This window comes from Myodes glareolus, chromosome 1 (genome assembly GCF_982192425.1).
Source record: "Myodes glareolus chromosome 1, mMyoGla1.1, whole genome shotgun sequence".
In the NCBI taxonomy this organism is placed as follows: Eukaryota; Metazoa; Chordata; class Mammalia; order Rodentia; family Cricetidae; genus Myodes; species Myodes glareolus.
The window spans coordinates 28114744-28140557 of NC_142026.1; the positions used below are offsets into that span (position 1 = coordinate 28114744).

The 25814-nt window shown below is 48.1% G+C and overlaps 1 protein-coding gene across 6 annotated transcripts in view; it reads left to right on the top strand.

The window, feature by feature from the left end:
• The window catches only part of Armc9 (armadillo repeat containing 9), a 132996-nt gene that overhangs the window by 86368 nt on the left and 20814 nt on the right, over positions 1–25814 (top strand). For 3 of the 6 annotated variants that reach the window (XM_048428890.3, XM_048428893.3, XM_087905067.1), the window contains exons 20-22: positions 8291–8395; positions 16355–16470; positions 22813–22949. In XM_048428890.3, the coding sequence (XP_048284847.3) occupies positions 8291–8395; positions 16355–16470; positions 22813–22949 (358 nt within the window). Of the gene's footprint in view, positions 1–2053; positions 2196–8290; positions 8396–16354; positions 16577–22812; positions 23263–25814 lie in introns of those variants that run through there. The other 3 variants (XM_085697290.2, XM_085697292.2, XM_085697297.2) reach the window with 3 other exon arrangements.

The following is a 25814-nucleotide window of genomic DNA, read 5'->3' on the forward strand; positions in this document are numbered from 1 at the left end:
CACTGTGTCTTGTAGAGGCTTCCCTCTGTCTCTCCTGTGTTTACCAGCATGTGATGGGTTCCTCTGCAGCCCGCAGCCTCTGACTTCTCCACCAGCACTAACTTCAGAGCGTGGCTGGAACCGCAGTCAGCTTTGGGTTTTGTTTGTTTGTTAATGGAAAATAGTTTTTTTTTCATACAATATATCTGATTATGGCTTCCCCTCCCTCTACTCTCCCCACCTCTTCCCCATCCAGATCCACAGACTTTCTTCCTTTCCTTGGAAAACAAATAGACATCTAAGGAATAATAATAAAATAAAACAAAACAAAAAACAAAATAGGACAAAACAATTAAACAAGAAAAAGCCAAAGAAAGAGCACAAGAAATGCACATAGACACAGACACGCATGTTCACACACACAGGGATACCATAGCAAGAAATGCACATAGACACAGACACGCATGTTCACACACACAGGGATACCATAACAAGAAATGCACATAGACACAGACACGCATGTTCACACACACATGGATACCATAACAAGAAATGCACATAGACACAGACACGCATGTTCACACACACAGGGATACCATAATAAGAAATGCACATAGACACAGACACACATGTTCACACACACAGGGAAGCCATAACAACATGAACCAGAGGCCATGCTGTACGTGCAAAGGGTTTGTAAGGCTTTCAAAAAAAAAAAAAAAAAAGGCCCTGACATAACAGTAAAGGAAAAAGAAGCCACTGATTTCGGTCTGTGTTGACCACCCCTGGACATGGGGCCTTAAGAGTTTCTCCAGTGAGACTCCCTTGGAGAATACTAAATTTTCATTTGCAAGTTACTCTCCATTAGAAATAGCTTCTGGGTTAGGGATTGGGGCATCTGTCCACTTCTCATTCAGTTCTGGGACTACATCTGGTGCAGACCTGGGCAGACCCCGTGCCCTGCCTCAGTCTCTGTCAGTTCGTGTATGCACCTGCCCTGCGTGTCTACAAGGCCTTGTTTCTTTGGGGTCCTCCATCCCCGCTGGCTCTTACACTCCTTCCACTTCCTCTTCTGACAGGGCTCCCTGAGTCCAAAGCGAGAACTTTTGGTGGAGACATACATCCCTTTTTGTGTTCAGTGTTCAAGGTCTTTTGCTGTATGTTTTCTGGCTGTAGGTCTGTGTGTTTGTTCACAGCTGCTACATGAGGAAACTTCTCTGATGATGGCTGAGCAAGGCATGGATCATAATTTGTCCTTCTGGGTGTGAGTTACTTCACTCAGGATGATTTTTTTTTTCTAGTTCCATCCGTTTACCTTCAAATTTCATTTTTCTTTGGCTGAGTCATGTTCCATTGTATAACTGTACTACATTTTCTTTATTTATCCATCTATTGCCAGGCATCTAGATTGTTTCCCATCTCTGGCTATTATGAATAGAGCAGCAGTGAACATGGTTGAGGAAGTGTTTCAGTTAGTAGAATGTTTGTGTAGTGAACACAAAGCCGTGAGTTCAAACCGCAGCACCTGGGATATGGAAGCAGAAGGATCAACTACGCTAGTTGAACTCTGCCTTTAAAGGGGAAGGGGAAACTGGAGAGATGGCTCAGTAAGAATACGTATCACTCTTAACAGAGGACCCCAACTGAGTGCCCAGCTCTCACATTAGGCAGGGTGATTCATACCCACATGAAATTCCAGCTCAAGGAGGCTGCACAGGCACCTCAGATGCACATGCATATGCATGAATGCATGCACACACATAAAGTTTTTAAAAACTTCCAATTTTTAAAAAAGCTTTTAACTTGTTAATTTTAAAAACCAAAATTGGCTGAATATTTAAGTGACTCTCTTACTAGCTCACTTTGCAGTCATCGCAGTTAAGGGGTGCCGTTGGCAAGTTTGGGTACATATAGGTCGATTTGCAAGTGAATGGGTCTTACATATGTTCTTCTTGTCTCGGGTAAAGCAATACTTCTGCAGGTATTGGCTGAGGTCAGCCATTGGGTTTCTTTGTCTTTGACATGGAATGTGGACTTTTGTTGTTCCTGAGTGTTTCATTTTCCCTCTTGGCAGGGAAGTAGTGTGTCACCAATACCTCATGAAACCGTGATTCACATGCCCACTTCCAGCTGAGGCCTCCACGGCATGCTCCCTGGAGAGGAGGTGAAATCCTACCTGGCCCGCATGCCTGCCACTCAGCAGACCACAGAGCCCGCTGTCTTGGTTCCCAAGGAGCAGTCACTCTCCTGAAATAATCACATAATATACACGTGCTATTTGATCCCTAAGGTGTTGCTATTTTTGTAAACTCAACTCCGAGCCAAGCACCATAAATTTCCCCCCTCCCAGAGGTGACCCCAGACTCAGGGTTTGTAGATAGCATTACCTTTGGGGAACTCCGAGGGAAATTTCAGGATGACGGCTCCTCTGGTGCATGTAGCTGCCCTCACTGTACAGACTGGGCCTGGACAAAGCTCACAGCAGTGACAAGAGCCCGCTTTCTGGGCTAGACAAATGGATCCTCAACCTATTGTTAGACAAAAGCAAGAAAAAGAGAAGAATGAACCTGTGGAGTCCAGAGTATAGCCTGGGCCCTCCTTCCCTTTCCTCGCTGTGCCCTGTGGAGCAGTCACAGCCAGACACCAGGGACCCTGGTGCTTAAAGGGACCTGGGCAGTTCCCACTGTGCATCCTCAGAAACAGGCTTTCCCCACAGAGCACTGTGGACTGAGTTAGAAAACCTAGACAGAAAGGACCTGCCCAAGCTGAAGACCACACTCCACGCTAGACTGTCACTCTGTGCTCCTTGCCCTCTAGGACTGAGTTTCCTAATTAGATGGGTAGATCAGAGGACTCCCCACTGAGTCGCATGAGAGGAAAGGAATAAAGTGCTAAGGACACCTAAGGTGACCTCCTCAACAGGTCTCGAATAAGTGAGCATCCACTCAGTACGTTCAGATGGAAGCTGATGGGGGATTGTGTCCACCCACCTCTGCGGTGCCTCTGACCTGCCGTTAGAGACTGCCTGGGAAAGCAAAATCCCCTGCTCTTCAGTTAGCTCATCCCTGGCTGACATCTCTAGCAATGCCAGGCAGACAGTTCAGGTCAGGTGGCCTCACTGCGGGGTCCTCGGGCTCCAGCCCAGCCCTAGGCCCACATATGACCCTTAGCTGCTTTAGGAGCTGATTTTTTTCCTGTAATCTGATCCACAAAGACCAGTTTGTCAGTCACAGAGGGAGACCATTTGAAAGAAGGTGGGGGTTTGCTTTGGCTCATGTTTTCAGAGTTTTCATTGCTCTGGGCTAAGGTGCGCAGAGTATTATCAAAATGGGAGTGTGTGGCAACAGCTGCTTTCCTCATGGCTTCAGAAAACAGCAAGGAAGGGGCCAGAGCATGGCATCACCCCCAGAGCACATTCCAGTGACCTCCTCCTTCCAACTAGACCCCACTTTCTAAAGTTCCCAGAACCTCTCCACATAGCATCTTCAGTATAAGGTTCGAGCCCCCAATGCATGAGCCTATGGGAGACATTTCGTATTTAAACCATAACACCATGAACAACCAACAAATGACTTCAAAGAAGCACAGGGTGCCTACATTTTCAGAGCAGTGCTTCCTCTTCTTGTTGGGAAGCTGAAGGGAACTAAATCCAGCCATTATGCTGTTGGGTGTCCAAGGAATCAGTGGCAGGTCGGTGGCAGGTCGGATGGCCTATCTTAGGGAGCATTGTCACCAGGGATGCAGGTGCCAGGTAGCCTGAGGCTATTTCTTGGGCACTCTGACCATTAGGAGTTAACTGTACACTGCTCGGGATGTGGCAATCTGCCCGGGCTAACTTGGAGACCTTGTTTTGAGGTAGCTTGGGACTCCCCTCGAAGACTGTGCCACACTTGGTCACCACCATGCCTTGCTCATTCTCAGCACCAACCAGCTCCCTCCATCTGCAGCTGATGCCCCAGTTACTGCAAGTCCAGGCCACTTCATACTGCTCTTTATGACTTAACCTACAGAGGACAATCTGACATGGAAGGTACTCTGGCGGGAATTAGAAAAGGGTACCACACACTTTCCCTGCACAGCCTAGTGATACCTTCAGTCAGCCCTTGATGTTCACATACTTCCCTGCCAGGAGCCAGCCCTAGATTGACAGGTCCAGAAGGGATGTAAGGAGTCGGCGAGGAATGGAGTGAGCCAGGCATGATGCTCGGGAGAACCTTGCAGCCTGACTGACTGGCAGCCAGAGTGCTTCTTTATTTATACAGAATTTAGTAAGCAGGGATAGATTCCATGTTGCTCTAAAACATAGATCATAGCATTTTTGGCTTTGGACAGTGTTTCACTTCCTCCTGCTCATCTTTTAGTCATCATTAATAAACTGTGACAGAACAGAGTTATCATTTCCCCCAAATCTTAACATCATTCGTAAATAGTTAGCATTTTTATTCATTAATCCCATAACCTAGTTTTTATTAATCTAGAGGCATATGACAGCCTGTTCTTAGGCTGGCAACTCTTGTGACTACAAGGACACTAGGACCCAAACCAAGTCTCCAAGCCAGCCTGGGCAGATGGCCGTGTCCCCAGCAGTGTAGTTAGCTCTTCGTGGTCAGAGTGCCCAAGACAAATCCTCAAGCAGTTAATTATTATTCAAATTCTGGCATAATGTTTACATTTCATCTTTATAAAATTGGTTTATGTCTAATTCTGGCATTCTGTTGTTCCTTTGTCATAGAACACCATGGTGGCTCTGTCTGTCCTAACTTTTCTAAGAAACTAAGTTCCTGACATCTCATTTATTTATCATCTCTCTATATCATTCCTTACCCAACAATTAAAGTCTCTGCATAGGGCAGAGGTAACTTCAGCTAATCTAACTTTGTTGCTGTATATGCCACGTAATTAATTGTCTAAGTGTATATTGGGAAGAGGCTTGAAATCTGGCCTATGGCCAACTCTTCCAGCCCACTGAATCTTGTTGACCTTTTTAAGTTTGCTTTGTTTTGATTATCTTGTTCCTGAGAAAGTACAGGGACAGATGTTTCAAGACTATTTCATAGCCTCATAAAGAGACCTCTGTCTTCTTTATGTGTGTCACAACCTCCAAGGCATAAGAAAGACCTTAAGGTAGATAAGGATGTCTCCCTAAAATCAGGAGGGATGGTATGCTCAGGACTTTCCTGGGGAAGCAGCATTCCTGGGGAAAGGCATAAATAATTGATGAGAAATTTTCCATCAATCCAATATTCCCAAATTGTACAAATATTAAAAGTCCCCCAAGTATGTCAGAAGTGGGGATGAAAACCATGGGTGTCTTGGTGGCCATTGTGTGGCTCAGTTTGCTGGATCTGTGTCAGGCAGCTGTGCTGGCCTTACTTTGTCATTCTCATCAGATATGGCTGTGCCACCTCCCCTGTTCATACACAGCCTAGTGATGTTGTCAGTCAGCCCTTGGTGTCCACAGATTCTGTACCCAAAGATCCAGCCAATCAGAGGTCAAAGGTACTCATGGGGAAATTTGCGTTTGTACTGAATACATAAGGACATTTTCTTTCCTTGTCCCCAGGCAGAGTGGTTGCTATTTACCAAGTCTTATAGTGTTCTTTTGTCAGAATTGGTTGGACGCTAGCCAGGTTCAATAACGTAGGTAGACTCGTAGATCTTAGTAGGATCATTTGAACCCAAGAATTCAAGACTGCTGGGCAACATGGGCAGATTCCAGACGAGAGAGAGAGAGAGAGAGAGAGAGAGAGAGAGAGAGAGAGAGAGAGAGAGAGGCAGAGGCCAGTTCGGAACATATGTATAGGTCTGTTTCTGAGTCCTCTTCAGTTTTTGTTAAATCTGCCTATTGCTCTGCCAGAAACACACAATCTGGACTACTCTGGCTCCATAGTAACTCTGACAATTGGGGTCCTCCCCCTCTGCTAGCCTCCTTTTAGACTGTCTTAGCCTGTTGTGCTTCCTCAGCCCTCTCATTTGCTGGCACGTAAGATATGTGCCCCGCATCTGACGAAGAGTTAAATCGTGACTGAATTTTTTTTGTCTGTGTTGTTGTTGTTGTTGTGTGAAGGGGTCTCACTTTTAGCCCAGAATGGCCTTGAACTCATGAAGGAACCACCTGTCTTCCTGCTGGGCATTTATTTTAAAGTCATCACGAAACACAAACACCCAAGCAAACTTGACTAGGAAGTCCAAGGCTCACAGGTGCTATTGATCAAAACTTGCCAGAAACTCGGTCTGCCCAGGGTGAGCCGCACTGTCCCCTTTCTCCTTCCTGATGGTTTGGCTGAAGTAAACAAGCACTGCCGGAATGGAAGATGACTCCGTGATCAGTGGCCCGGGACGGGGACAGGCTGGCAGAAACGCCTCTGTGGGGCTTATGTATCTCTGAGGTATCTTGTCGCAAGGCCCTGCTGCTCCATCCTCACCCTGTTTGATTTACAGGGACCAGACGTAAAGCAAGTCACTTCAGTACCACTTGAGGACAGATCAACACCGAACCTTGAGCCTTGCAGCAAAGGTGTCCAATCTTTTTGCTTCACTGAGTTCCAGATGGATGGCCCCCATTATTTCTGCAGCCATAGGTAGATGGTCCAGATTCTCTCCTAGGCTTCCACTAATACCCTTGACAAGAAAGGATAGGATTGCCTCACTATTATTTGCCATTGGCCTCAATACTATGCCAGCAGGGAGACACCAATTTGCTATCACATGGGAGTGGCAGCCTTTGTTCCATCTGGTATCTACTTACTGGGCAGTGGGGGACTCTGCACTGCCCAACACAGATGAAATGCCTCTCTGCTTGGCTTTCTATGGTTCACCACCTGGAGATGTAGATGCTTCATCAGTCTTGGAGAGCATAAGCCCAGGAATCAGAGGCCTTTGCTGGCAAGGTTAGACATTGGTCACAATGTTTTATTAAGGTAGTTATTTTCTAAAGCATGTCTAAACTCTTAGTGTTCCCCTTTACTGTCCCCTGGCTAGAGGGAGCAGCTTCAGAGGAACTTGTCTTCCCCATTGGCATTCTGGTTGCTGGCTTCTTAGGCACCAAGTCTGACAGATGTGGGGCTCTCCTGTCACTCCTAGCTAGTCTGCTATCTCGCCACCTCCCAGGGTCTTGTGTGTTTAGTGTACATGTAGCATCCAGGGTTTTAGGGTTTGATAACAGGACAAGGGGAGGTATGTCCACCACCTTTTCCCAGAAGCAAAGCCGCCTTCTCTGTTTGCTGAGTTGTTGTCTGTCTGCTGAGTGTCTAATCATTGAAATTTTCATTGTCAACTGGATGCTGCATTGACTACTCCCTGAAGTTAGGAGTTCCTTCACCAAATCCAAGCCTGAATCAGCCATGCATTTTTTGGCCAGTCCTATTGACGTCTCATCTTCCCACACTCCAGTGACAGCTTCTCTTGTATTTGGCAGGGAAATCTCCTTTGCCACTGGCTGACTCATGTAGGTGGTAGACTTCAGAGCCACAATGGTGTGTATGCATTTTACTGCAACATTTTCCAAACAGTAATGTGTGTTTTGTTATCTCGCTCTGTGTGTGTGCATGTGTGTGCATGTGTGTCTGTTGGAGCACACATGTGTGAGCACGTATGCCCATGTGCATGTACAGAGGCCAAAGGAAGGCAGTGGATGTCCTTTTTCACTCTATCTTCATTCTTTTGAGGCAGAGTCTCTCCCTAAGCCTGGAGTTCTCCTTACTTTGTCTAGGCACTAAGTAGCCAGCAAGCCCTAGCGATTCTCTGTCTCTGTCCTCTTCCTTCCTACAGCACTGGGTTATAGCATATGCAGAACTATACCAAACTTGGTATGTAGGTGCTGAGGTTTGAACACAGCTCCTCCTTACACAGCAAGCACTTGACCATTGGGCAATCTCTCCAGGCCCACTGTCGTATTTTAGAGATTGAGACCAAAGTGCAGAGTCTTCATATGACCTGTGGACACTAGAGAACAAGCTTGTTATGTACCACCTGTAAGGCATGTGTGTGGGAATGTTTCCCAGTTGTCTGTGATCTGCTCTATGTTTGGCCTTTCATTTGATCCATTGACCTCTCAGAGACAGACCTATCCCTGCTGTGAGGCCTGCCAAGGGGCCCTTTAGACCTCTTCATGTCCACAGCCATGGAAGTACTTCCTGGGAGCCCAGCTTCCTCAGGGGTTGTCAGCTCTGCCACTCATCTTTATGGAGGGATGGTGAGCAAGGGACACATAGCTTCTACATCCCCATTTCCCAGCAGCTGTCTGCACACTCTGGGGGTGCTGTGGCTGGGTGACTGTCCAGAACTCTCACCACTGTCTCCTTTGAAACAGGAGGATCATGACATCATGGAAGCTGACTTAGACAAAGATGAACTAATCCAGCCCCAGCTTGGAGAACTCTCAGGCGAGAAGCTTCTAACCACAGAGTACCTGGGCGTAAGTGCACATGCCAGAGGTGTCCTGGAACAGGAGGGGCAGAAGGACAGGCATAATTTAAGGCCTTCAGTAACACAGGGTTCAGTGGGGCCTGGGTTATGAAAAGGTCCATGTTAACCAGTTGCTCTCAGTGGGCCTGAAGTGTCCTGGAGATCTGTCAGAGATAGACCTGCTGGTGTATGGCGATGGGGAGAAGTAGGAATGAAAGGACCTGCTAGGAGTCTTCACCATGTCTGCAGTGTCACCCACAGTGATGGTCATCCCAGCTGAGTCTTTTCGTTTCCATGGTCCCCATGCGCCCATAGGGAGTGGCACTATTAGGAGGTGTGGCTTTGTTGGAGGGGGGTATTGACATATTGGAGGAATGTTTCCTATGCTCATGATACCACCCAGTGTCTCAGTCAACTTCCTGTTGCCTGCAAGATATAGGACTCTCAGCTTCTTCTCTAGCACTATGTCTACCTGCATACTGCCATGCTTCCCACCATGTTGATAGTGGACTGAATTAAAACTGTAAGCGAGCCACCACAGTTAAATGTTTTCCTTTATAAGAGTTGCCGTGGTTATGGTATCTCTTCATAGCGATAGAAACCCTAACTAAGAAGTAGTCAAAGGCCACTCATTCATTCACAGCCACCCAGACTCAAAATAACCACACAGAAACTGTATTAATTAAATCACTGCTTGGCCTATTAGCTCTAGCTTCTTCTTGGCTAGCTCTTATATCCTTAAATTTCTATTATTTTATATTTTACCATGAGGGTTGTGATCTACCGGCAAGGTCCAATGGGCTGGAGGCATCTGTCTCCAGCTGTGGCTACATTGCTTCTCTTTGACTCAGCCTTCTTTCTCCCAGCATTCAGTTTAGTTTTTCCATCTAGCTCTATTCTGCTAAGCCACTGACCAGAACAGCTTTATTCATTAACCAATAAAGCAACACACAGACAGAAGGACTTTCCACACCATTCAGACAGGAGTGAGAGTAGAGGAAGGACTTGGTTGATTTATATTTCAACAGAGTCTAGGGGTGTTCTCATTTGGTAGAGTGCCTCCCTAGCATGCATGAAGCCTTGGGTTCCATTCTAAACACCAAATACTTGTAATCCCAGCACAAGGGAGGTGGAGGCAAGAAGTTCAAAGTCATCCTCAATTGCATGTGAGTTTGAGGCCTGCTTAGGATACGTGAGACGCTGTCTCAAAAATATTTTACTGAAATATAAGTAAGTAAATAAAACATATCAACTTAGACTCACACTCTCACTACTTTGTGAAAAATGAACCGGGGGGCAAGAATGAAAGAAGAGAAAGAAGTGGTTGAAGAAAACTGGAGGAAGGCGAGCTACTGCCCCCCAGTTAGGAAAAGGTCTGCTGGACAGTACCCTCAGTTGTCCTCAGAATGTATCATGGACCAGAGGAGCCCCGTTGGCTGTGGAGACTCGCTCAGTTCCTGCCTGATCAATACAGTGGTGCTCGCTGAGATCAGGAGGGGACCAGCCAGGGGCTCCAAGTTGCTGGCAGTAGTCCTGACTATCACTAGACTTTTGTTTCCCTTGGGGAGCATGCTGGCTTCTCTGAGAGAAGACATGATTCTTCAGAGTCTCTGCAGGACCCTTACTTCAGAAGCCGGTAACCAGAAGACGCCAGTGTGTGTGGCTCCTCTGCAGGACAGGGCTTAACACCTATGTCTGCACCTCCAACTCCACAGTACCCAAATGCCAGCAAAGGGATTAATTGTGATTTTTGTCAGACATAAGCCAAAACACAACCTCAGTTATTTTTTTTTGGCCCCTCTACTAGTATACTGCTGTAAATGAGATCTTATGTAGATATAATGACAGTTGTAAACAAAACCTGAGGCAGTTTTTGTTTGGACTACCAGTTTGGTTGAACATACTGGTGGAGTGTAAAAGGCAGCTTTCAATTAGCAACCACAGATGATGGGCACTTGGAAATGGTATTGTTTCGCCATAGTCCACGCTCAGCCTCCTCAATACATGCCTATCCCTTTAACTATAGAGGGAATGGTTTTGGATCCCACAGAAAAGTTCTAAACACTCTTGCTTATCTCATTGGTGTCCATTACCACTGTGTGGAGCAGTGAGCAGTCAGAATGAGGACAGAAAGAACTGCTTATATAGAGGTGAAGACCAAGGGCATCCTTTTCCCATGGCTGTGGGAACAAAGGACCATACACTGACTGACTTAAAGCAGAAATGTTTTCTGTCATGGTTTTGGAGGGCAGTCGACCAAACTCCAGGTATTGGCAGGGCTGGCCTACCCCCGAAGCTCTGAAGGAGAAATCTTCCTTGATTCTTCCAGCACATGGTGGCCCCAGGTGATCCTCGGCTTGTGACCACTTCACTCTGGTCTCTGCCTTCATCTTCAATGGCCTTCTTGATTTCAGAGATCCTTAATTGTATCTGCAAAGATTCTTTTTGCAAATAAAGTCATGTTCACAGGTACCAGGGTCAGAGCAGGCATGTATTTTTTTGGAGGCCTTTTGAGCCCCTAACCCCAGGCCAGCTCAGGAGCTCATCACGGAGACATCTTTATTTAAATGTACACACAACTCAGTTTGGGGCAGAGCCACAGTCGCCAAGGGCGCGTGCACAATCTTCGTGCTTCCATCATTCATAAAATCGCCCTAAGCTGCTCTTCTTCACCCAGACCCATGACCTGAAGCTGCCAGCCTGCAGCCTGTGCATTCTGGGCCAGGAGTCTTAGAAGCGAGCCCTTGTCTTGCCCTTTGCATTCGTGGTGCATAAAAGGATGTCACATCTCATGACTGCAGGTGCCACATGTACTAGTGCCTTTTACTGTGACCAAGCAGCTAAAGGGAGCGAAGGTTTGTTTTTGGCTCACAGTTCAGGGATACGGTCCATCTTGGCATGAGGAGAACGTCTGGTAGCTGCCGCAGCTTGGTCCATGGCAGCAGGAACTTGTGGCATGTCAGGAAGCAGAGGGCTGGACTAGAAGCAGAACCCAGGTTTAAGGCCTGCCCTGGCTAGCCTGCGTCAGCCAGCTGGGGGCCATGAGGCTGTGGGGACATCTCACTGACCAAGGTCACGGGCATTTCTCTGGAGGGTTTGTGTCTGGAAGTCTTGGCCTTTGGCAGGATCCAGCAGAGGTCTCAGGCTGAGTCTGAAGATGTTTGGTTTTGAACACTTCCTAAGAAAACTAGATTCATAGCCTTAGTCTTGAAGACCACTTCCCCAACCTAGCAGAATGGCGATGAAGGTCAAGATGCCGCAGTTGCCTTCATGAAATTTACAAAAGAAGACACCGAGCAGCTAGAACTCCTGATCGAGATCCATACAAAAGCTGCAGAGCACAGAATTCCCTGAGACCTGCCTGGAGTCTCCAGCATGTCCGGAACTACTACTGATTTTTAAAACCAGCACAGGTATTTAGGGCAGGGCAAAGACAAGGTACAACTGGGACATCTTGCCAAGATGCCCAGACCTGGAAGGGAGTTGTCTCCAGGTACCTGCTCTGCTGAGTCGTGATGCTGCCCCTCGCTCCAGAGAGCTGTGTATCAGAGCTCACAGCACCTCTACACCAAAGAGCCAGTCCAAGCCAAATGCTGAATAGTAGAATGACTTAGTCTTCCAAGCTTACAAGAGAATGGCAATGGTCACATCAAGTATGGTGTTTGCCCATATTCTGGTTAAACAAAAGAATTCTGTACAAACATACTTTGTGTCTTAGTTCTGCTGCTATAAAGAGACACGCTGGCCAAAGATACTTACAAAAGAAAGCATGCTTATGGTATCAGAAGGTTAGTCCATGATCAGGGAGCAGCAAGCAGGCAGGCATGGTGCTGGGGCAGTAGCTGAGAGCTTACATCCTGACCTGAATACCAGGAGACAGAGGGAGGAGGGGAGCAGGCCTAGGGTGGGCTTTTGAAACCTCAAAGTCCCCCTCTAGTGACCTTTAGTTCCTCTTAACAGCCATTTACCACCAACCTCTGTATCTCAGCTAACATCCTCTTGACTATGCAGTGAAACTTGGAGTGTGTGGCTTAGACAGATCTCTAGTCTCCAGGAAGGAACTCTAAAGCCAAGAATGCGTAGAGATGGTATCTGATTCCCATAGGAAAGACCTCACCCATGATAAAGACAGTGTCTGAAGCCAATAGAGAAGTCCTTCCTACCACGCCTTGTTAGCCTTCCCTACCTTTTGGTAGTCTCTCTGTCTCTGTCTCTGTCTCTCTCTGTCTCTGTCTCTCTCTCTCTCTCTCTCTTTCCCTCTCCCTCCCTCCCTTTCCCTCCTTCCCTTCCTCTCTCTCCCTTGAATCATGGCTTTATTCTCTGTTGGTGTGAAAGCTCACATCCCCCCTTCAGGATGGCTTGGATTTGTGCTCCTGAGCCATGGTAATTAATATTTGGCACAGAATAAATTATTCCCTTTACAGCAGAGTTGTTATTTTATATTCACAAAATGTAATTTTTAAAATATGCATTAGGGTGTGTTTGTAATGTTTTCTACTGAGAGATAAAAGCTGACAAGAAATATTTTTATAAGGTGTGTTTAGACAGAATTCTCTTAGCCCTTGACATCCCAACCAGGAATGTGTCTTCTCCTGATACAGGAAAGTCAGCTCTCACATGAAGTTTTTATCTCTTATTTCTATGGAGAATAGCAGGGAAGTCAGAGACCATTCTTGTATCTGCTCTGTTTCAAGTGTCTTTAGCTTGTAATAACCTGTCTGCCAAAGTGGCCTATTCTGGAATGATATTCTGCCACCCTTCACCCTTGAGACAGACATTCCATGTTTCTTTGCACACTGAAGCTTGAGAATACTCCGGCGACATAGTAAATCCCTACCCTAGAAGAGCTAAGTGTTTGGCCTTGTGTGACCGTGAATCATAAAATTTTCCTACTAAGCTCAAATTAATTAAATGCAACCTCTGTTCAGCCCAGTGTGTCTTTGGCAAACTGAAAAATTACTTGGTCATTCCAGCATCAAGTGACATAAGGGGAGGAGACAAAATAGACAAGTAGACAGGGAGCAGCAGTAACTGATTGTTGTCAAATGTTTCTGCTTTTGCAGATCTAAAAAAAAGACCATATGCACACATCACTAGGACCCCTCCGAGAGTCTTGAAGGCTGGGTCTCATTGGCTCTGTGCCTCTGTCTCAGTGTTGTCAATTACATGTTGGGTGTCTCTTGTTCATGAGCTGGCTGACAGCTACTGTCATAAACTGTAAAGTCAAGAAGGGGACCCTGAGCTGCAAGAGAGTCTGAGAAGATGATTTCTTTTTAACTAAACATAGTACTGTGTCAACAGTAATATGTGAGGGAGTGGTAATAGTAATAGTAATCAGCTAACAGAGTCTGCTGTTCCAGGTTGTTTTTATATGTGCTGAGACAGACAGACAGACAGACAAACACATAATACATACATGCATACATACATGCATACATACATGATTGATAGAGAGATAGAGAGATTGAGAGATGATAGATGGATTGATAGAGATAGATAATCAGTCTTAGGGTTTCTAGTGCTGTGAAGAAACACCATGATCATGGCAACTCTTATAAAGGAAAACACTTTGTTAGAGTTGACTTGCTTTTCAGAGGTTTAGCCCATTATCAGCATGGCAGAAAGTATGGCGGCATACAATCAGACATGGTGCTGGGGGGGAGCTGAGAGTTCAATGTCTTGACCCACAGGCAGCAGAAAGAGACTGACACACATTGGCCAGGCTTGAGCATCTGAGACCCCAAAGCCCACCCCTGTGACACACTTCCTCCATCAAGGCCACACCTCCTAATAGTGCCTCTCCTATGAGCCTATGGGGGCATTTTTTTCAAACCACCACAGACAGACAGATTCTGTAATTTCTCTTTTTTTTTTATTTGGGGTGTGTGTGTGTGTGTGTGTGTGTGTGTGTGTGTGTGTGTGTGTGTGTTTGAGTTAGGGTTTCTCTGTGTAACAGCTCTGGCCATCCTATAACTCACTTTGTAGACCAGGCTGGCCTTGAACTCACAAAGATCCACCTGTCTCTGCCTCCCAAGTGCTAGAGTTAAAGATGTGTACCACCACTGCCCAGTTTGTTTAGTTTTTTGTTTTGTTTTGTTGTTAATTTTTTGAGGCAGGCTCTTACCATACAGCCCAGTCTGGCCTGGCACTTGAGATGCCCCAGCCTTGGCCTCCCTAGTGCTGGGATTCTAGGCGTGCCCCCATACGCTTGGGCTGGCCAACCTTTACCACCTGGGTAGACTGTGTAAGTCATATGCTACATTGCTTTTATCATGGTTAAAAACACATTTTGCCCTGGGAGAACCTTCCTTTAGGCAGAGCCTCCATCTGTAATCCAAATGGGAGCTGTTTTTGGTCTAGAGGTACAGCCACACCCTTTGCCAATCTCCGAAGCTCCCCAGGCATTTCCTTGGAATCCAGCTTGAAAAGCACATCCTAATCAACAGGTGCAGCTCAGACAGGGCCACTGAGAAGTCCCTGGGTGTCCTTGTGCAGGCCCAGCAGACAGGAGGGCAGCTCTGACCTATAGGACGGGCTAGTGAATGGTCCCTGCACTGTGTGGCAGGTGCATTGCTGGGTCCTGTTTTCAAGCATCTGAAACACAAATATGTGATTTATTATCTGACCCCATGGGAGGCCCTGGGAAGGGTGGGCTCCCACGAAACAGCGAGCCAGCAGGAGCCTCAGACTCGGCGTGAAGAAGTCTTTGTGGCACTGGCCCCTTATCTAGTAGTTTAACTCCTGGTTTTGTTTCAGTCTCACTAAGTAGCCCAGGCTAGCCTTAAACTGGATATGTTTCTCAGCTCCTTGGGATAGCCCAAATTGTGGCTAGCATAGCAGAGAGGGTGTAGATCAGGCCATCCCTTAGCCTTCAGAGATACACTGTCTCTGCCTCCCTCCCGGGTGCTGGCTTTATACAGGTTTATACCCCTACACCTGGTTAAAATGTTGATATTTTTTTTTAAATTGAACCTGCCTGATTTTCCTCCCCTTCTCACCTTTAAAAATTCAGTTCTCTTCAAAGCCTACAGTAACTACTGTTCTTGCCTGTTTTTTTTCCCTGTGTCTTTTTAAGTTTTATGCTGCTACATGTGATTGTATGCAGAGCTGGAAAGGCTTCTCTCCTCTCATAACGTGTGTGCTCCCGCAGAGCTGGAGCGCAGACCCTCTCACTGTAGCCCCTTTTGTTTATTTGGTTTTCTTTTCTTTTTTTTTTTTTTTTTTTTTTGGTTTTTGAGACAGGGTTTCTCTGTGGCTTTGGAGCCTGTCCTGGAACTAGCTCTTGTAGACCAGGCTGGCCTCGAACTAACAGAGATCCACCTGCCTCTGCCTCCCGAGTGCTGGGATTAAAGGCGTGCGCCACCACCGCCTGGCTCTTATTTGGTTTTCATTATTGTTTCTAGGTTTTCCTTTTTCTTTTTTTGGCATGTGGTGTGTGTGCACATATGTGTGTTCATATAGTGTGTGTGCACATATGTGTGTTCATATAGTATGTGTGCATGTGGAGGTCACAAGTCGACACTACATGTCACATGTCTTCCTTTCCTGCCCCACCTATGGAGAGAGGAAACTGAGGCAGTCTCTCTCACCAAACCCAGAGCTCTGGGATCTGGCTACTCTCCCTAGCCTGTGTACCCAGGTGTCCTGGTCTGTATTTCTCAGCTAGGATTTCAAGCTAGACACTATGTCTGCTTTTATGTAGGTGCTGGGATCTGAGCTCTGATCTCACACCATCCCCCTCACCCCACTCCCACTTATTTTTAACACAGAATTTCATGTAGCCCAGGCTAGCCTCAAACTTGCTATATAACTGAATTCTGATCTTCCTGCCTCCTAAGTGGTAGGAATACAGGTGTCCTTCGGCCTGGCTCACATAAGTTCAGGTCCCTGGAAACCTCTCCCCTTTCGTCCACTCAGCTTCTGGGTAGCTGGGACACACTGTTTCAAACCTGTTTCTTACTTCCACCAGATCATGACCAACACTGGGAAGGCGCGACGGAAAGGCCTGACCAGCGTGCAGTGGAGTGGGGATGAGCCCCTGAGGCGGCCTGTCACTCCTGGCGGCCACAGGACAGGGTGCCCAGTGTAAGTTTGGGATACAGGAAATGGGAGTCTATTTTCTTAAGCTCTGCTTTGGTTAACTGCTGTGTAATATATACTAAAGTGCACAATAAAGTGTTCTTACTGGAAAGCATTTCTCCTTGTTTATCTCTTGAGGAGTTTTGGAGGAAAATCAAGTGAGGTCCTATATCCCCATACACACTTAGGTTTCTTCCAGAAGTGTGTGACTTGATAAAACCCTAGGGCCACCTCCAAAGACCACTGCTGGCCAGGGTCATTTCAGAAGAAAGCTACTGAGCCATGGCGGGTTCAATCAGTTTGAACTCCTGCCCTGGCGTTTGTTCCTCTGGTGTTCATTCAGCACCAGGCCCAGTGCTGGGATTGGAGTTTCACAGCTGTTTTAGTGGAGAGCAGCTGTGTGGCGGGGGAGGGGGGCATCCATGAACCCTGGGTTCTATCCCCAGCACAGGGAAAACAGATAGGGAAAGCCGCCATGTGCGTTTTCTAGCTGCCAGGCACTGTGCATTCTCTGCAGCCTGGTTTCTACCTCTTGACAGAAAAATAAAACTTCAGTCAGGTCACCTGGGCCTCCGGGCCTCCTAAAAGGCTTGGGGCTGAGCTGCCAGTCCCTTCTGGGATTTGTCTGCCCTGACTTTTCCTAAACCGGGAAAACATTCCTCCAGGTGTGCAGGAACGGCACCAGAGCGCTGGCTGGGAGCCTCCAGTTCCCCACTCGGCCGTCAGTGGCCTTATCCTAATAGCCACACCATGTTTTCCTTAGCCCCTATCGCTGGACAGTTTGATTATTTCCAGTTGTTCTGTGCGGTAACCTTATGATAAACCAGAAGGCACTTAGCAGCCAAAAGGGTGGAAATACCTGTCCGTGTGAGCTCCGTGCCACAGCTACCGGGACGCCAGTGTCCACGCCTGCTCTTGCCAAGCTTTATTACACACCTGGAATTTGCCAGGTGACATTTCCCAGCCCACACCATAGGTTAGTGCTCTGAGGTCTGCTTGGTTAGCTCCCTTGTGCTTCTGTTTCTCGGTTTTTATTTTTAATTTTTGATACACAGATTGTGTCCTTTTCTCTCTCGCACACAGCCTGCATAGAGCTGAGAGAACACCCCACTGAAGGGATTCGAGCGTTCACGTCGCCTTTTCTCTCACTCTCTAGCTCTCTATGTGTATAACACAGCCTTTACAAGCATGCTTGTCCTGTTTTAAGAGATTCACGTCTTATGTGTAGGTGGGGGTGCTCGCGGAGACTAGAAAAAAGCAGCTGATCCTCTGGTTTTTGGGGTTTTCGAGGGATTGCGACCACCCGACATGGGCGCTAATCCTGATCCTCTGATAGAGCGGTGAGCACTAACTCGCCCGACCCTTGTTTGTTTGGTTTTTTCAAGATAGGGTCTCACTACGTAGCTCCAGGTACCCTGGAACTCACTATGTAGCCCAGGTTGGCCTCAAACTCACAGGGTGCTGGGATTAAAGGCTTGTGCTACTACACTCGGCCTTCCAGACGCTTGTTTTATATTTTGTTTGTTGAGACAAGGTCTCACTATGAATCACTGACTGACCTAGAACTTACTACGTAAAGCAGGCTAGCCAGAGATTCATCTGCTTCTGCCTCTCTAGGGCTGGGATCGAAGGTGTGCACCACCAAGCCTGGTCTTCCTTTTGTATCACATGGTCCACGCTGGCCTTGAACTTGCTGTGTGGCCGAGGGACAGCCTCACAGTCCTATACTGCCATACCTGGCTTATGCAGCTCTTTGTTTCTTCATTTTTGGTTTTTTTTTTTCTTACTGAACTGTTTAAAAGAAGGTTCCAGACCCTCAGCATAAACCTCCTAAGAATAAGAACACCCTCTTAGTTGTGCCGGTTGCCCTGGTGTGATGGTGTATCGTCTGTGTATTGAAATGTCACACTGTCCCCATAAGTATGTGCACACGCTGTGATGACTAGGTAGGAAACCACTTGACCACACCCCCAAGCATACCGTGGTGGGAACTGTGTCAGCATGCCTTCCTTGCCCTCCAGTGCCTCACTTACAGTTGAGGGGTTTGTGCTTTGGTCTGGAATATAGCGAGAGATGAGTACTGGTCAGCCCAGTTTCAAATGGTCCCTTGGGACAGAACAGCAAGAGGGACTGATGAAATGTCTGTTGGGCATGGGAAAGAAAACAATCTTCAATTTTTAGAAAATAATTAAAGCCCTGGCTTCACAGCAAGGCAGCCATGCTGTAAGGACATTTCAGTCAGAGGTGACCATGGATCTAACAAATTTAACACTGACCAAGGGGCACTGTCCATTCAGTGACCTGTCCTTGGGCGTGCTTTTCCAGCACCCCTGGATCTGCCATCCCTCCCTCCAGGAAGCAGTGGCTACCCCCAAGTCCCTCTGCCAAAAGGGTAGTGAATCAGGCTGGCCTCAAACTCACTGTCCTTCTGCCTCAACCCCTTGAGTGCTAGGAATACAGGTATGTACCACCCCACCACCTCCAAGTTCAACGTTGTTTTCATTTCTATGACTGATGGACCCAAAGTCCAGTCCTGGGGACCCAAAAATAAGTGAGCTGTGACGCCTACCCTCAGAAGCACTCAGAACAAATCCTGTAACAAGAAAAGACATGGAAAGATCTGCTCAGTGTGACCTAAGCTGTGACAATGTTCAGAAAACCTGCAGCCCCTGAGGGCCCTGAGGGATGGTGCGATCGTTAGAATTCCTACCTCTGCTTCTTGGATTCACACTCAAGGAATCTGACTCTGCTCACAACCACCAGCCCCTTGGTAACCCTGCATTGCGTCCAGATAAATCCAGAATCTTAGCCCTCCTGGAGACACTTAGTTAATGTGTGTTTCACAGATTCAAGAGGCTGGTGCTCTCTGGGTCACTGGCTCTACCCTGTAATTTCCAGACCCGCACTGGGTACTTGTTACCGTATTGATTATGATGAACTATCGCCATGCCCAGTAGAGAAGGCTGGCTACCAGGCTATGGTCATGAACAGTATTGGTAATACGTAGGAGCATTAAGAATAGTTGATGACACGGGAGATCCTCACAGTGTGATGATAATGGTGTCAAATGCAAAAGCAAACTGTAGAGTGGGGTGACGGGCCAGCTGTAAAGAGCCAAACTGGCCCGTTGGTCCAGGTTCTTTGAAGTATATATTTGCCTTTTGTTTTTTCTCTCCTTAAGAAATAGAAAGCAAAACAAAACAAGTGTGGTGGTGCCTGCCCTGTTTTTTATTCAGGTTCTCACTATACGGCCCTGGCTGGCTTGGAACTTACTGTGTAGACTATGCTGGCCTTGAATTCGCAGAGATCCACCTGTCTCTGCCTCGCTAGGACTGGTCTTAAAGACATACACCACAATGAGACAAGGTCTCAGGTAGCCCAGACTGGCCTGGAACTTGTATTTATGTGAGGATGTCCTTCATGGGTCTGTTCTCTTGCCTCCCCCTCCCAAGTGCCAGGTCAGAGGCCTGTGCCAGCATGCCTGGTTAAGGCAATGCTGGAGATTGATCCCAGGGCCTCCTGTCTGCCAGGCAGGCTGCGTACCAACTGAGCGGCATTCGCAGCCAGTTTTTAAAACACCGATTTAACTGTGAAGTGGTCACTGCGGATATTGTGATTGGGGCTGTTCTACACATCCTTTGTATTACCTAATTTTTTTCTTGATAAGCACTATCGAGTTTTATCAAGAACGGAAAGGCTGAGGTAAACATAGGCACACGACTCCACCCTCTCTCAGCCTTGTCTTGGCTGTGCCTCGCAGAGATGGCTCCTCTCCACTTCGGCCTAACTAACCTTTCTGGATTCTGGAGGCCCTCTGCTCCATCTCGACACTTAATGCCCCTTTCTATCCCTCCCCAGCATCTCCTTCCTTTAACCTCCTGTACACTTAGGTGCTCTCTGACTTCTTGCACCAGTCTGAACTTCCTCCTGGATGCTCAGTGATATCAAAGATCACAAGTGACTTTACAGTTCCCAGCTCTTAGCACCCTCAGGGCCCTCTGCACTCTCACAGTTTCTAACCCAGCTCCCTCCCAGTGACTGTTCCACCCTTGTCCCTGACACAGTGGGCTGGCCTTCTGCCATAACCCAACTTCCTCCTGTGTGCTGGGTTCTGGACAGGGTCTAGAGCCCCAGGCTGGGGTCTTCACCCCATCCTACTCACTGATAGCACCCCAACCCAACTTGGACTTACAGATAGATGTGTCTCAGAGCACCCCAGCCAATGTCTGCAGGGTCAGCATGGCAGCCTCAGCCGGTACCTCAGGGACTGACATGGACCTTTGCAACAGCCCAGCCAGAACCCACCCTTCACTCTTGCCTCTGCGCTCTGGCCTCTGGGCCTTCACCAGAGCCACCTTTCCCTCCTGACCTTCCACCCTTCTCTCCCGCTATCCCATACCCACCAGGACCACAGAGGGATGTAACACAAAGAATAAAAACCCAGAGACAGATATTGGGGTTCAGGCTGAAGATCAGAAAAGCAAAACAGCCAAGCCACTAGAGAAGTCTTACCTTTACCAAGGCTGGGCGGCTGCAGACTGAGCCCTGAGTCCCTGTCTCCTCCTGCCTTATATTCCCTTTAGTGCTGGTGTGAGCCACCACCACCAGGATCTTTTTCTACACTGATCTTGTGTAGCCCAGGGTGACCTTGAACCCACAGAGACCCATCTGCCTCTGTCCCCCAGATCCTGGGATTGAAGGTGTGTGACTCCACTGCCTGGCCTCTAAGAGGCTTAGTTTTACCCTCTGATCTTCAGGCAAGCTTTATTTATTAAAACATAAGTAAAAGTTCACTATAGAGGAATCCTCCTAACACAGAAGGATTGTGCTTTATTTGGCTCCTCGTCTCTCTCAGGATTCAAATCTAAACATCTTTCTTGGTCCTCTTTAACTTGCCCCCTTTCTTCCCTCCCTGGCCCCCAAGAAAACTCCAGCTCAGAACTAGATGCTGAATGGCCCACCTCCAACTCACTGCAGGTTCAGCACCATGTTGAGAAGTCTCTCCAGCACGGCTCTCTGTCTCCTGGTCTCTGTTGAACCGTAGGAGCTGATACTGATTGACAGTCATTTTCCCCGTATGTGACCCTAGGCAGGCGTAGTTGTCATCGATCTGTGACTCACTAAGGCCCTGCTGAGTCCATGACCAGTGTCTGCTTGCTGCAGTGAGTGCTCTGTCACACACACAGCTAGAGACCTGTCTGTCCAGGATGACGCACAGAGCCCCCAGAGTGCTTGCCTGTCTCTCAGGGCCGGCTCTCCCCGATCTTTCTCTTGTCACACCTGAGTATGGCATGTCAAGGCTAGACCAGAAATTGCCATCCATCTCTTTAACATGGGGCCAGTACAGCAACAGGCATTGCTTGTCTCAGCTGTGAGCTTGCCTGCCTCTGTTCAGGGCTGACGTGACAGGATGTCACAGTTAACCTTATCCTTGGAGAAGTGCTCTGTGCCTTGTTTGGTGGAAATGCAAGGGGCCTTGAGCAACCCACAGCTCTTGAGACGGACTGGTGTGTTCCACGCGTGCTACCCTTGGAGTGCCGTGAAGTCACAAGAGGATTAGCCGGCATGAAGTACAGCTGCCACCTCACAGGTCCTGCTGGCCTCTGTCACTACACTTTAAAAAGGTACTGCAGAGCCAGGCAGTGGTGGCACAGATCTTAATCCCAGCACTCAGAAGGCAGAGGCAGGAGGATCTCAGTGAGTTTGAGGCCAGCCTGGTCTACAGAGTGCATTTCAGAACAGCCAGAGCTACACAGAGAAGCCTTGTTTCAAAAACAAAATAAAACACACAAACAAGGTGGTTTATCCAGGTGGTGGCTCTGCTTCTCACCCCAGCACTTAGGGGAGGGAGGTAGGAAGGTCAGAAGTTCAAGGCAGTTCTCAGCTACGTGATGAGTTCAAGGCCAGCCTAGGCTACTTGAGAGCCTATCTTTAAAAGACAAAGCTGGCAGGTAAGCTGGTCCGGTGGCGAGTAAAGGTGCTTGCCCACCACCAAGCCTGATGATCTGAGTTCGGTCAGGAGCTTCTCAGATGAAGCCATGAGAATCAACTGCTCCAAGCAACCTTCTGACCTCCGTGCATGTGCCTTGGGGTGGGCACACAGGACAGGCACACGCTAAATAAGTGTAACACTGTTTAACTTCAGAAGGCAAAACTAACAAAATGTTTTAAAATTTCCGTTTCCCAAAAGAATCCCAGGCACAGCCACCTCCGGCATCTCTCTGTGATGCCACCAAGCCAGCCGGTCTCGCTGGATCAGTGGGCTCTAGGATCAGCGAGAGACTCCGCCTCAGCTGCCTCCCTGCTATCTGTACTTAGTGTTTTGTTTTGTTTCATGTTTTTCTGCAGGCTGGGCGACCATCTCGTTTCTCCCCAGAATGCCCAACAAGCCAGACATAGCTGCCTGCAGGCCCTACCAGCTACTCAGTCAGACAGCCACAAAAAGGGCAAACCTGGTGCTGCTGGGCGTGGCACATCCTCTTCATGTAAGAACACTGTGGCTGCAGAACCATGCCTGAGCTCCCAGGTTCAAGAATCCAAGTGAAGTAACAGCTGGTGCATGTCCGCTCCTAGGAAGCCGCCTGGCCTCAGCCGCATTCTGGATCACGGAAGTCCACACTGACAGAGGGGTGCCGGGCTTGTCTCCCAGATCCCGCTGAAGCAGTGTGTCTACTGCTCAGATCTAGCAGCTCCTGGAAATTGGTTTAATAGGAGACTTCGGTGTAGCCAGCTCAGTTTGCTCTCTGTCTTAGTCCACTTTCCATGGCTATAACAAAATGCCTATGACTGGGTGTTTCATTTTGTGTGTGCCAGGGGTTAACATTGGGTGTCTTTCTCTGTCTCTCCCCACCTTGTTTTTTTGAGGCAAGGTCTCTCCCTGATTCTGGAGCCCACTGATTCCAGCCCCAAAGGTCGTTGTTTCTACCTCCCGGGTACTGGGATCACGTGCACACTACCATGCCCTGGTGTGTCTGTGGGTGCTGGGCACCGAACTCAGTCTTCATGTTTTCAGAACAAATACTTTACCAACTGAACTCTTTCTGCAGCCCCTGGGGCTGGGTACTTTAAGCTAAGTTAACTTAGTTCACAGTTTAGGAAACTGGAGATTTAAGACCCAGTGTCCCCATTGTTTCAGCCTCTCACGAGGGCCTCCTTGGTTGTCACAGCATGGTCAATGGCACTATGATGGGCGTGCATACAAAAGACCCAGAGCGTATGGGTCTTCCAGAAAACAAGCCAGCATCCAAGAGGCGCCAGGCTGACTCTTTTGTTTTCATGGCAATTCATTTTTGAGGGAACCAATGAGATTCCCAGCATAATTGCATCAGCACCCTCCCCTAGGAGGCGAGACCTTCATGACCTAATCCCCATGCCCTAGACCTGACATCTACAGGTGTCACCACCTCTGCACTGCCAAATGAACCTCAGGGGACATTCCCAAACCTTATCTAAACCATCCCAATACAGTATGACCAGGTTCCAGCACTCCCGAGGCTCATGCTGAGGGTACAGTCATGTGTCTGCAGGCTCCATGGCATCAGAATGTGCAGCTAGACACACAAACAGCCCTGGGGCCAGGATGTAGTTTAAAGGACCCAGTCAGTGGAGTTAAACAGAAACTGGTGAGGCTTGAAAGTATACTTTAGATGCCAGAGGGGAGAAAAGAGCATTTGGATCAGAAGTATACAGAGTATTTCTTTTTTTAATTTTCAGAAGGAAATTGCAAGGATTGTGATTGCCAGATGAGACTCTAACCTCCATTCCAGTAGGAAAAGCCACAGAATAGCAAATGAGATCTCAGGAGGACCTGATCTGTCAAAGGTTCCTGTGCCCAGACACTGAGGAACCAGCTAGTGACTGAGCCCAAGGGAGGTCCCTATGGCTTGCGGTGATGGTTATGGGCAGCTTCAGAGGTTTTTGCCAAGTCACTGGCCAGTGGTTATTTGGTTTATTTGGCTTGCATTTGAACTTCGTTGTAAGTCTCACTAAGTATGATGTCACTGTGAGGGATGGGCTGGGCCATCCAGGGCGTCTACTGGTCCTGCTGATGCGGAGGATGAGGTCTCTTGGGATGTACTTTGTTCTGAGATCCTCATACATGCCAGGAAAGTACCTTACCACTGAGCCACATCCCCAGCACCCCTTCCTGTCTTTCAGATAGAGTCATTGTGCTGTTAGGGTTCAGGGTGCTTGAGCTTGTGCGTAGAAATGGCGAGGTGGCACCGGTGGCAGCTGCCACAATCAATATTGATATTGACTAAGGGTGTAGTGGTGCTCGTGTGTCATCCCAGGACACTCCACAGGCGAAGGCAGGAGGACAGTAAGTTCCAAGACAACCTGGTCTACACAGATCCTGTCCAGGAAGGTGAGGCAGCAGGAGAGAGACAGATGGAGAAAGAAAGCGAGCGAATGTGAATTCGTTTCAGCCCTAACAGATTCCAGTTTCTTCCATGAATTCCATGGGGCACTCTGCTTTGGTAGTTAGAAGTTCCCAGGGCCTCCGCCTAGTATAGCAGCAGCTGCACACCAGACCCTGGGGCAGCCATTTCTCCCGGATGAGCACACCCTGCTAGCCTGCTCCAAGTGCTGGGATGGTCTTCCAAGTGTCAGCTCCTTAACCCACCTGATTACTTGGCCAGTCTGGGTCCCAGGCTCTCTCCGCTGCCTCCCACTTCCGTGTCCGTCTCCATCACCATCTGCTAGCCAGGCCTCCGATGCTGAGGCATTTGGTTTGCATTTGTTCTATGCCTGGTGTAGACCTCACCTCTCCTCTACCATTCTTTAATCCTGGCCCATCCACAGCCACCCAGCCCCTGAGTACACTAACGTCAATTAATCCACTGACTGCTGCCCCTTCTTATGGGGGTCTAAGGAGAATCTAGCACTCATCAGCGCTGGCCTGAGGGAATGATAGTTTGAGCTCTCCCTGCCCCCATCTTGTCTACTGTTTTATTTCTTCCCACTGGATACTAGTCGGCCTGAGGAAAGTTCTTCCCCAGTCACCAACACATAACATGAGTTTCGACCGCACACCAGTTAGGTCCTGTATTCCCAGTACTCAGAAGCAGAGGAAGAGGGTTGCAGCAAGTTCAAGGCTAGACTGACCTACATAGCAAGTGGGTTTCAGGTCCAGTTGTGGCTGCGTCCTGAGAGCTCACCTTTTTAAAAAAAAAAAAATCACACAGAATGAGCAGATGCAGAGTTCAGGTGCCCAGCACTGTCTGAAATAGACTCACTACGGACGAGGCACCCCTGTCCAGTGTGTCTGTCCCGGTAGCTGCTTGTGTGTGCTGGTGGCTCTGTCCATGGGCCCATTTTTCTTAGGTGGGGCCCCAGAATCTACAGTGTGG